At 51.0% G+C, this 12,393-nt stretch overlaps 1 protein-coding gene across 1 annotated transcript; it reads right to left on the minus strand.

Annotated features, from left to right (window-relative positions):
• Window positions 1–1,447: 1,447 nt before the first annotated feature.
• MAM_02655 (uncharacterized protein) lies at window positions 1,448–3,901 on the minus strand (the record flags this gene model as incomplete). Its single annotated transcript, XM_040821454.1, has 5 exons — window positions 1,448–1,850; window positions 1,940–2,025; window positions 3,064–3,456; window positions 3,530–3,802; window positions 3,875–3,901. The coding sequence occupies 5 exons, from the start codon at window positions 3,899–3,901 to the stop codon at window positions 1,448–1,450; spliced, it is 1,182 nt and encodes a 393-aa protein (XP_040680868.1).
• Between the last annotated feature and the right edge of the window lie 8,492 nt (window positions 3,902–12,393).

The following is a 12,393-nucleotide window of genomic DNA, read 5'->3' on the forward strand; positions in this document are numbered from 1 at the left end:
GACAAGCCCGCTTCGCACCGTGCCGAGTTGAAGTAGCGGCGGCGGCGGCGGCGGCGGCGACGATTTCCGCAGCCCGCGAGAACGGGCTTGGGGGGCCCAGAAAGACGGATGGGCGGGGCGAGTCAAGCGTGTGAATGCGATGTGACGTGACGTGACTGACGTCTTCTGTTGCTCACAGACATGGCTGATACAGCCAGGCTCGGCGATACGTTTTGGGAAACATATACCAACCGACCAGCCAGCAGCCAATCTAGGGAGACGAGTTATTGTTGCACAGCATGACGATTACCTCAAAGAGAAAGCACCAGACATTACCAATCCCATTGTCATGTGCTGCTACAAACGGGCTGAACCATTTGATGCAAGTTTCTCTCAAAGAGTTCACTGACCGTTGGCTAGTCACTCGACCCCTTTCGCCCAGGGAAAGCCAACAACAGGGTCCAGTTGCGCATTATTTGATGCTCTTCGACAGGGTCGACAAGGCGGAAACTTTCGCCTTACGGAGTATTCTTGCTTGTCTCGGGTGATTCTGTTTTCAACAAGGTGTCGGTGATGCGCTGCCCCCCGAGACATTCCGCTTTCAGTTCAGCTTTTTGCCGGATACGCAAGCTTTTGACCAAAAACGAGAGGGGGTTCAATGCAATGCCTTGACTCGTGTCGCTGGCCCCTGTCTGCTCCGTAAGTGCCGAGCACAGCTCGTCGTTTCGAGCATTGCGGCAAACGGCTTGCCCCGGTGCAGAATCGGTGGGCAGATGACGTCCAGGCTCGTGCGTCCCCTCGAGTTCTCATCACATACATGCACATGGCATTTGTTGTCGACGTCTGCATGCCGGGACTTGGGCTCAGTCGGCCTGTTGCGCCCTCAGACTTTAACTCCGCTTTGAGGCTAGCAAGGCTGATTTTGGGCTACACCCCCTCTCTGGTTTGGGACCGACTGATGGCGGAGCTAGAGAGAAAAGTATGAATATTTTTATGATAAAACCATGAGACCGGGGATTGATCTGCATACGCCTGGTGTTCGCGCGGGTGTTTTGTGCGACGGCTGATAGAAACAAGCCCCGGGGTGTTGACGCAGCGTGGTGTTTACACAACTACATACACCAAAACGATCACCTAGCTGTCTTGTGGTGTTGTGCGTTGCCAATGATGGCGTTGGAGCTCGTTTGAATCATGTGATGAGCCGTTTCGATGCCGCTCTGTCAATAATGTCAACAGTGCTGCTGGTAGACACGGCGTCGATGCGGGAATCTCACGTCGTAAGTCTGTATATATTTAACCCGAGCAACCGTGCTCGTGGTCTCTGCTTGGTGACAGAAGCGCCTTGGACAAATACATCGCCGCCGTTACGGCTAGGGTGCAGGTCGCCACGAATCAAGGAGATCGTATTAGGTTTCCCGGCGCCGTGTTTGACAGCGTCCCCCGAGTCCGAGAACCTCTCCTTCTTATTTCATTGCGCAGTTTCGCCGGTCTCCCACTGCATTCCTTCATTCCCTCCGACTTCATCAACAAGGTTCAAGAGCACGTCTTCAACCGTTGGCCCGGAAATTTGACGAGGGATATGAGCATGTTCCAATGTGCGAACGACTTCCGCCGCGAGGTTTGATGAAGGCGCAACGTAGGTGACCATGTTAAAGAATTCCTCGCGTCTGACGCTGGGCATCATGGGAGCATGTTTCATGTAGTTACTTGGCGTTGAGAACATGCACCCGATAACCAGTACCAAGGTTGTCTTTGGGCTGGGCAGAGGACCCTTCAGCTCGAATTTGCCCCTTGAAAGAATAACGATATTGTCCGCGAGCAAATCGGCCTCGTCCAAGAAATGCGTGGTCCTGATGATGGTCCTGCTTCCTCTTTCTGACAGTAAAATATCCCAAATCCTCCTCCTCGAGATAGGATCTAGACCGGATGTGACCTCATCCACGCAGCACATAGCACTTACCTCCAGTTAACATCATACCCAATTGTAGCTTGCGCTTCTGGCCGCCTGAGAGAGTCTTTGACTTGGCAGTCGACACTTGACTCAGTCTAGCAGCCTTAATCAATGCTGCCGTCTCCTACTTGGTGCGTGTCGCTGCCGCGACTTGAGCTGATTGGAAATGGTGATATGCTCTTGTACGGTAAGTTCATACCAGAGCACATTTTTCTGCGGTGCGATTCCAAGACCACCTCGTGTCGATCGGGACCTTCACCGCCGTGAAGTTGCTGATAGCTGCGATAATAGCCAGAGTTGTATTCTTTCTGCTACCGTTTGCACTAAGCAAAGCTAGGATTTGACCCTTGTTCGCGATCAAGGTGAGTTTACCAACGGCGACAACCTTAGGCTGTGGTGGCGAGACCAAGGACAAGAATCGACGCAGTAAGCTTGGACGGTAGATTTTGGTCATATCCTTGACACGAATTGACGTCGTCCGCGGTCTGGGCGACAGCATTCTCTGGCGACGATGCGCTGCGAACGCCAGTGGCTATCCCAGGCAGGGCGCGCTCTAAAAAGGCAGCAATGGAGGGACAGACAACGAACTGCAAAATTAAAAATACCCGCAAGACGATTCCAGGAAGTTGCGATGGGCTATCTTTATGAGCTTTGGTCATACACGCTCTTTGGCCGTCCTGCTCGTACCGAGCAATATACGTAATGAAGTAGACAGAATTGCGCGAAGTAAACAACGGGCCAAGTATGGTGACCGTCACTGTGCTCTGATCTGGAGCCGTCTGCGCGGTAATTCCCAATGCAATCCATAACACGGTGGTGACCGAACCAGACATCTGGGCTTTCTTCCAGACACATGCGCCAAACCAGGGACATGCATGTGACTGCCAGTCCACTGAGGACGAAAAAGACAATCACAATTCCGACGCTGGTATTTCTCCAGATTCGGGCTCGACAGATTATGCATATAACGACCCAGCCGGGCAAGCAGGTGATGATGAAGGCAATTTCGTGTGACAGCAAGCGCGTGCGAGTTGTCGGTGCCAGCCCCTGGTTGCAGGCATCATGGCGTCGATGAGCTGAGAAATACCAATCTCTCTCTCCGTTGCGATCACGCCTGGCATGTGGTAGCATACTCCAATCAGGGCAATCACGAATGATACACTCAAGTAGTCGATGAATGTCTTTTGATATTCGCGAAGCACCCGTGCTTGACGTTCATCTCCCGTCTCCTGCGTGTAAGGATACTGTTGCAACTTGGAGGGGAATGACGATCTAGCAATCGCCGCAGCAACGGCACGTCGCAATGGCAGAGTGTAGACTTCGGCATCATTCTCCCGGCGGTCGTTTCTAGAGTAGATACCCAGCCCGGCATCCGCTCGAAGCGTGTAGTTCCATATGCCGCCGCTGCCCTCATCAGGGGAGTAATAAAATACGTACCGCACCGTAGCAGTTGGAGGTGCCGCGAGTGGTGCTCCGGCAAAAAAATCCAGGGCCATCTTCGCTGGGAATCTTGGTCGCATTCCTGCCTGCGTCAGTGACAGTCCTCGGAGCGGAGTCAATAACGCCATCAATTTGTCCACCAGCATGTCCCGTGTTTACGAAAGCGACGGTATCGCGACCTCCTCGGGCTTTGGTTGACGCCTCTGCAGGAGAGAAGATGTTGTGAGGAGTTCCAATTCCGAACTGATCATTGGGCTTGTTGAACTCCCGGCTGAGACCGAGGTAGAAAGATGCGATGATAGGAAGAACTAGGGCGCTGTAAATGGTGATTGTGGCGTGATGGGTGAGAATGATTTTAAGCGTCTTTTTGGTGAGGCTTTTTGTTTGGCGGTACAGATCCACGGGGAAGAATCTCTGACCGTTGTAGGCTCCCTGTTGCGATGAAGCTTGTTGTACCGCGAGTTAGTTGATCGAGGTCAGTCGCTCGAGGGACTGAAGCTAGACGGGGACGAGCTGCATTGATGAAGCCATGGGGATAGTGTGGTGTTATTGCGGCGGAATTGATTTGATAAACACCATCAACCTCAACTGTTGCAGTGGATCTGTATCGAAGGGCTCGCATTCTAAAGCGAAACTTTACAAAAAGAAAAAAAAAATAGAGTGAGACCAGTGTCTCTGCTGTTCGTGATGAGTACGTAGTTGTGAGACAGGGAGCACAATGAAAGAGAGATCAAAAGCCTATTGGGGTGTTGGGGGTCTCCACTTTCAAGTCCAACAGGCCAAGTATGAATTGTTGGGAGATGTGAAGTGTGTATAAAAAAAATCAGAACGCCGTCATAATGTGTCCGGCATTGTGCGGTTGTAGTTATTTGACTTCACGGGCCGTCTGCCATTTTGGACCGCCGTGTGGATCTTCGCAAAATCGAATGGCTGTGCTTGGACTCTGACGCTGGGAATTAGCTTGGTAGGGCTGATCTTATTTGCGCCAAAGACTGAATTTGTTTCCGAAGCAGTATGTAAACCAGACCTTTCTGCTTCCTCATTTGACCCTCTTCAATACAGCCATAGGCGGAGCCTCTCTCTGTTTGGCATGGTCCGCAAGAATAAGCGCAGTGTTATCTGCATCATCGAAACTAAACGGGGCAGCTCAATGGCTGGCGTAACCCAGACAGAGGAGTTGACGTATCAAGTCATAACCTTTTTGGCATTGCCGCATTGGCCTCTCAGGACAATAAGTTGCGGAGATCATCGCCGAACCAAGCTCTCTTTGCGACCGACTTGACACCTCCATTTGTTTTCTGTTGAGTTGTGAAGACAAAGACAAATTGTCAATATCCTTGGTACCTCATCGCACAAGCCGTCTCGTCCCCGAACGAATAAGGATCAGGACCAAGCAGCCACAGAAAAGCAGTCAGCGGCGCAGCCAGACCAGGGCGCCGTAGATTCTAGGCGACCTTAGACCGAACCTTCGATTGTATGTCAGTTGTCAAGTGAAGCGAGGCCAACGAAATCTGCTAGGAATGGTCCTAGGGGAACATGACTCTTACTTGCTTGGAGGCTTTTGTCCGATCATGCAGCAACGAGAGAAGGCTTTGCTATTTTGCCAATGCTTCGTCATGCCAGACAAGCCAGTCACCCGCGACAGGAGTGGCCTATGGGGCAACGTAAAATTGAAAATCTTTAGCAGGTTAAAGCCGCTCGATTCATCGACTTCTGCAAGCCTCAAGTCCGATATTTTTTCGTACGCAAATATTCCACAGCAGTCATGTCGGACAGGGATCTGTCGCTCGAGAACTGGTTGCTATCATGAAGCAGTTGACCTGCTGCCTTGCGGTTGGCCACGGCAAATTCGCCACCTTTCTGTCGCAATCCGCCCTGTTTTCTGTCAAGGAGTCACCTAGTTTTTTTGTCTCTTGTTGCTTTCCTTTACAAACGTGGCGAAGATTGCTTCTGAGGAAACATCTCCTGCACAAGACCCTGTCGGAAGCGGGAAATGATGCCCAAGAAGTGTGCTAGACGAACAACTTATTTGGTCAGTGGTGTTGGAAAAATCTCATTTTCACATCTAGACTGGCGTTGCTTTGGCTTAGTAACACCAACCTACCCTATACTGACAATAACACTACCGATACATTGGCAAGACTTGAATACTGCTCCCCGATGTCAAGCATCTGGTAAATAGTATTGGATGAGCAGTACATATCCTATCTCCAGGACGATAAAGACTCATAGCCGTGCGTCATCGTAAGTTGCTACCCTCACATTCGTGAAAGGTAGACCACGTACCTGGCATATATCATGAATGTTAAAACTCGCCACAGACAGGTTCTTTCAACGTGTAGTGCTGTGGAGCCTGTCAACATTGTGTCACGCTTGTTTTCAGCTCAGAAGGATTTGGCGATGTCAACCATTACGCAACGCCCCACGGACGGACAAACCATGGTCAACAAAGGATGAATTCCGCGGGGAAATTCTGCGAAGGCCCCTAAAACCCGCTACACGGCTTAGCTCTCACTGTTGCTAGATAAAATTTGGTATTCTTTGCGCATCCCGCCCTCTACCAGATTGTAATGGTTTCACATTAAGTAGGTGCCGGGAGACATACATAGGAGAGTCGATATAAGGTGGAGGGAGGGGTCGCAAGCGAAGCCGGGTATGCGTGTTGAGGGACCATTGGCCATAAATAGCGTCTGTTACCATATCTTTGGGTTCAATGCAATAGTTGGCGGGGGCAAAAAATTGACTACACGGCGGCGCAGTCACATGAGTACACCCAAAGCAATCCGCGACAATAAACCCTGAAATATCAGTACGCAAGGCGGAATACTATCTCTTTAGTTATGCAGACCTTGTAGGCGCGCCAATATGAGCACAACCCATGCCCATAACTCATGGGGGGGCTGATGGGGAACGCTGGAGTCTTAGTAGATAAAGCGGCAAACTTCGGCAACAACTGCCGTGTTGTTCACCGGGGTTGCTGCCGTTACTCTGTATCCGTCAGAGCCATCGGGAGGCCTTGAATCACTCGAAGCGAAGCGAGAATTGTTTCCTAGCAACTGGAACTTGTTAACTCGGTAACTCGGTAATGATGTTGTGTTTGGTCGGCAATTTGGTCAGAAATGTAGTTCTGTAAGTAGTTAGACCTTGGTGCTGTGACGAGGAGGAGATCACTTTACTCTCGAGCACTCATCAATGCATCGATATTATTGCTCCAAGAAGTTGGGCGAGATCCGACCATGGCTTCAGATACCACCGGGTTTTGCATCCACCCCTGAGCGGCAGCTGAATTATGCACTGAGGCGAGAAACTGCACATTTACTTCTGCATTTACTTCTCCGTACTTGCTTCATCTTCATTCAGACACTTGAGTCTCGTTGGTTTCTGGTGAAGCTAAGCGGCGCTGAGAGAGATGCTCTGTCAGCCCCAGGGACGCGTTGTCTTGTGCTTAAACAGATCCTGGCTGCTGGTACGGAGCAGTTGATTTGCAGTCTTGAACATACATAATACACAGCAGATGTCTCAATCTCTGCCGCATTCCAGCCGTATTCCCTAGCGGAAGCTTTTGAATCATCTTGTACCCTGCAAAGCCCTCCTGATCGGCAGGCGAGCGAAGGTAGCGGACCGTTCACCGCTGATCGCCAGCACGTGGCAGCCGCAAGACATTGGGTGCCAATGCTGCACGCTAAAAACCTTGCTGACAGGTCGAGGTTGGCCAAGACATTAATTCGTGTATTAGTCTTTTTGGGCTCGGGAGTTTCGGGTTTGTTATGTAGGCTAATAACAACGTATTCTCTGCAGACAATTTGTCGTTTGTGGTAACGGTTTTCTTCATGGACCAGTCATTCGAGGTTACTTACAGATGAATCGTTTGGCATTAGAGCTGTGCCACCATCTCTAAAACCACAAAATACGATGCTCCAATTGGCTACCAGCATCGTTTGTACTGCTCGAAATTTCAGGTCGCAGATTTTGTTGTTTTTGGATGGATGGAGTCACCGTTGACGATACTGTGATTGGCCACACCGCAAGATGGCTTGCCTTGGTCGTGTAGTTGGAAGAACTGTTGTAACAAGCGCGCCAGTGGCTTGAAATATAGACGGCTGAATCTAGCGCTTCCGGAGACATGTCTCGATCAAATAATGGTTGTTATTTTCGATTGTCTTGCGGCCTGGGTAAGATCAATGTTCAGTAAGGCGTTCGTTCAGCTCCAGAAAGCTGTGCAGTGTCACCTTGTCCGCCCATCCCTGTCGGGCACTCCATCGCACCTGCCTCCCTGGGCCCTGGTTGAAGTTAGTACCCAGCCGAACTCGGCAAGTGCACCCCTTTTCTCCCAAGGGGTTGACCTGTCGCCCAGCCACTCCTACCGAGTACCTGGGACCTGGAACTCTCGACTCGACCCACACTCAGCGTAACTTTTTGCCATTCAGGAGCAATCGGTATCCTATGAGCATATGAAGTTCACCGTTCAATCAGCACAATCTTTACCACATCTGGGTCAGAAAATGAGACGCGGAGGCTTATTACACGAGCCAATAACGGATCGATAGCATGATACTGTATTACGCCCGTCAAGAATAAGACTAGCAATATCATGAATCCACCGAGTCACCGACCATGACGCTCGTGGGAATCGACGTTCTCCAAGCGGGAATCGCGACGACTATTGCTGAAAGAATTGAGGACTTATTAATGGCGCAAAAGTCTTAGCTTGGTATTTGTCTGGACCCAACAGTCCCAAGCGACAACCGAATGCGTTCCCCATCAGAGGAAGAGTCCCAGCCGTCGATTAATGATGGTGAAGCTCTAGCTATGTACCCCAGTATAACTTATTGTAAAACAGGGCCTCGAAAGACTACTATACTCATCGACATAATTGATGCCGGTCGTATTTGGCTGGGAAGATGCTTTGCTTTTCTCCGCAATCCTCGTCACGGCGGATACTCGTCAAACATCTTGCTCCCTCTCTTCCGGTTAACCGACTCCTCCACAAGTCGACTTGACACAACCTCACCTATATTTGGCCTCATGTTTGAAGATGAGGGGAATATCGGCATGAGTGGCGCTGGCCCACTAACCCGGAGACGCCAAGCCGTAGCATCCGCAGTGGTGTCGTATCTACTCCGCCTAGGTATCGGGGAGAACCGACGTGGCTTGATGATGGCTACCAGCTGTTACCATGTCCTCCAGCTTCAGCGAATCTTTTACCTTGCCGACAGTCGCGAGTCCCGGGCATCTTTTGGTGTCGGACGGTTTGCAACAGAACCCGGGCAGGTAAATTTTCGCCGCGGCTCAATGGCAGGCAAGATCGCTTATAGGAAGACAACAAAAGAGGTGTAAAAAAGTTCCTGCAACTGCCCAGGACTAGCAAATGGCTGTCATTCGCGGTTCAAACGACTTGGTGGCAGTCGCGAAATCACTTTTTGCAAGCATAGCCCTTGCATGTATACGATGGTGAGAAACGACGATACTTTGGGGAGCACATGGACCATAGACGCGAATTATCTAGGTATGTCCTGAACTAGGAAAGATTTCCCACGCGACCCTGATAGCCGTCAGCCACTCACACATACGTGCTACCGGTTGACCTTGCACTCTGATTCGCAGAGTAGGGCATATCATCTGTGGAAAAATTGGTCGGGTACACGCTCAAATCCTTTATCTAGCCAGGGCAGACTAAATGGAGTGAAAGGAGACAAACTAGCATGCACATCAGTCTATAAATTTTGAACGGCTACTTAATAAGGCAAGGCCTTAAGATACATCAACAAGCTGGGTCGTACCGATTCGTCATCGTCGCGTTATTAGTCCTGGGGGTGCAATTTGGCCATGAAACGAAGCCCGCATGGCTATGGATCCTTCCAGCGGTCGGCATGCAGGCGGCCATTGGGCTGCCAGCCCTCAGTCGAGATGCCATTTCTGGATCTCTGTTCAACGCTTGGTCAAGGGACCGCGGCCGCCAAAGCACAGCTAATGAGATTGCGGGCAAACTTCTTTGGCAAACAAAGAAGAGCGATTGCTGCCTTCAGCCAGTTGATTGTATCTCCAGCTCTTATGAACATTCGCGGCTGCTCTGTCAGCAACTCGTCATCACGTTCGTTCCAAGAATGGTGTCTGGTTGATACATTGGCCAGGCCTCGCTTGGTGAATAGTCTGCGAGACTTTTCGAGGTTGACAAAACAAACGAGTCTGTGGGGAGGGCAACGCCACAAGGACGCTCGGACGAGTCGGATCCAAAAGCCAGAATATTGTTCACTGAGGATACCTGAGGCAGGTGAAGAAATATCCGAGACTCTCAAACACGGAGCCTGTCGCCGCCTTTGTACGGGAATGGTGCGGTGACGACATGCCCATTTCATCGTCATCAAGTTATCGTTATTGAAGTTTCTTGGATTGGCGGTCTTGGGATGCTTCGGCACAATCACGGTGACTGGTCATAACATTGACGAATGGGATACGGAGTATTCAAGCACACAACTATACTCCGTAGCTTCAGCTGAGCCGCGGCGGACCAAAACCGGTCCACTCCAGTGACAGCCACCAGATCCTAAGGGTCGCATAAGCCGCAGGCGCACGTGTATAGGGAGTGGAGAGAAGGGGGTGATGTTTTTTGTGAAATGCCATTCCAATGGATAAGAAATGTGAACATCTGCTCGCCTACACGAATTCTTTGTGGCTTTGTTCTTTCTCTATTCTTGGCGAGTTGAAATCCTTGATTGTAATTACAGTCCGCATTGCTCTGAGGTTCTGTGAATGGGACTCTTTGCAGAAGAGGGAAGTTAATAAGGTAACGTGTGAGCAGACAAGTGGATGCAGAATGCTGACCAGGACTAGGGCGTGGAAGTCTTCATTTGATGAAATAAACACCCCATCCAACCAAATACGGTGTCTCAAACGGACTTAATTATTAATAAAGCATGAATTATACGGAGTCCAGTCACAGAACTGAACCGGCCCGTGGGGCTGTGAGACGCCACAACATATCGCAAAGACCTCATGAACCATCTAGTGACACACAGCTACTTCGGAAGCGCTCAGGCAAAGCTCTTTTCACGTCTCGGTTCCGTTTGATTGACCTTCATCGCGGGGCAAGGCAACAGGCTTCCTTAGCGCTGGGGATATACCAGGCCGAGGCACAACGCACTAGTACGCCTTCATGACCTGGCCACGGCCCCTCCGTCTCTTGCCATATCGCCTGGGTTCAGTGATGAGAGGGCCGTTCGTGGATCGTACCTTTATTATTGCTTGCGAGGAGACCCTGGATGCAGCTGGTCCCTGCTTCACAGGAATCGGCCCAGGTCGGGGTCTGGTGGGGAGATTGAACAGAAACAGCTCGTGCCGACGGGGGATGAAGAGGAATAGGCATATGGATGGCCAACACCTCCGATGGTCAAGTAATGTCCGTAAGGGCCTCAAATACTCCGTCACTTTGGCCTCTGCCCCTTGCCCTTGGTCGTCAAACCACCGAAGTGGAGATTCCAATCTGATCGAGACTGGCTTGCGCCGGTAGTTGTTGCACATTGGCTTTTGTTTTTTTTGCCCGGTCTCGACCTTCCCGCGCCTCTGTCTCCGCCAGCATCTCACAAGCCAATGCATGTCGCAAAAAGTACAGCACATATAACGACGGCAGGCGAGCACAGTCCCGTTCAGAAACATGCAGAAGTCATGAGTATCAGTGGTTTGTTGCCAAAACAAGTTCGCCTGTCGCACACGTGCTCTTTTCGGGCCTGGTGATGCCTTGGGGTGCATAAAAAAGGAGGCGACATCTACGGAGTATCCATCTTGCTATGCACGGTTTGGGAGGCTTTCCCAGCATGCCAGTGAGCATATCTATCTGCCTCTCGTTGGGTCTGTTATTGTTCAAGAGCTTTGTGCAACCCGAGCTGCTCATTGGAAGCACGTATTTGGAAGAGACCCAGGCGCCCAGGTTTTGCCTGAGACTTGTCATAGGCACTGGCTGGACGCCTTCTCACACTGCTGAGAATCTGACGGTCTCGTTTGACAGCCACATGGAGCAGACACAGAGCTGGGTGCCAACGATGAAGGTTGGCAACGCAGTGATGGCACCCCCTCCATGCTGATCTGGCCCAGAAACTGGCCGGGCTGTCATCCAGGGATCTGGTTGACGATGACGGGTCGGGGGCCCGGGGGTGGGTGCCCTTGGGTGGGTGCCCTTGCAAGTAACCCCCTTGAGCTCGCTCGTTTTGAATACTCTGTCTGCATGTCTCTGCGATCTCTTGTACACACCTAACCAGTCATAGTGAACGGTACAACCGCTTAGAGTCCAATGCTGAGCATGGTCGATTCCTCCAAGGAGGACAGGATTCTCGTTCGGTGTACTCCCCGGACCCAACCGCTTTGCCAGGTGGAGAGGGGTGGATAGCTCCAAGGGAGGAGGAACTCTCAAAATCGCGGTTCGACAATCGATGGTCGGTGTACTCCGTACATTTGGGCCAGGTCAAGTAGACTACTCAAGAGCACGCCGTACCCTTTACCGTATTCGATACCCAGGCGAGAGGCTGCCGAGGTACTTCTTTGAGTTGTAACTAACCAAACAAGAAGCTGGGGTAGTCCGATGCCACTACGAGCAGCTCGGCATTACCTGGTACCAGGGTTCCTACCGGTTGACAGACATATACATATGGAGTGGGACACAAAGGCACTTCCAACAATGCGTTTTCTCTCATTTTCACCATCCTTGGATATCGTCAAACTCGGTGTATAAACGGTGCTTCGCCAATTCACCCGTCCGTCGTCTAGCACGATTGACGAGTTGAAGCGGCGGATATCAAGAACGTGCCGTGGACTGGTTCTTTGGCCTCCCTGATCTCCCTCTGCGACCTCCAATTCGTCACTCACGTTGCGTTGTTCCGCACAGAACAATGTCCGTATTGACAGAAACGTGCTGGAACTACGGCTGCGGAACTCTCGCCGTGAACACGATGGAATTTACATCGATACCTCTCCCAGTTTCGCCTAGTTCAATGTCTCCTCCCTCAGTTTCACTTCCTCCACCAGCCTCCTTC

Source organism: Metarhizium album (assembly GCF_000804445.1).
Source record: "Metarhizium album ARSEF 1941 chromosome Unknown scaffold_4, whole genome shotgun sequence".
Classification (NCBI taxonomy): domain Eukaryota; kingdom Fungi; phylum Ascomycota; class Sordariomycetes; order Hypocreales; family Clavicipitaceae; genus Metarhizium; species Metarhizium album.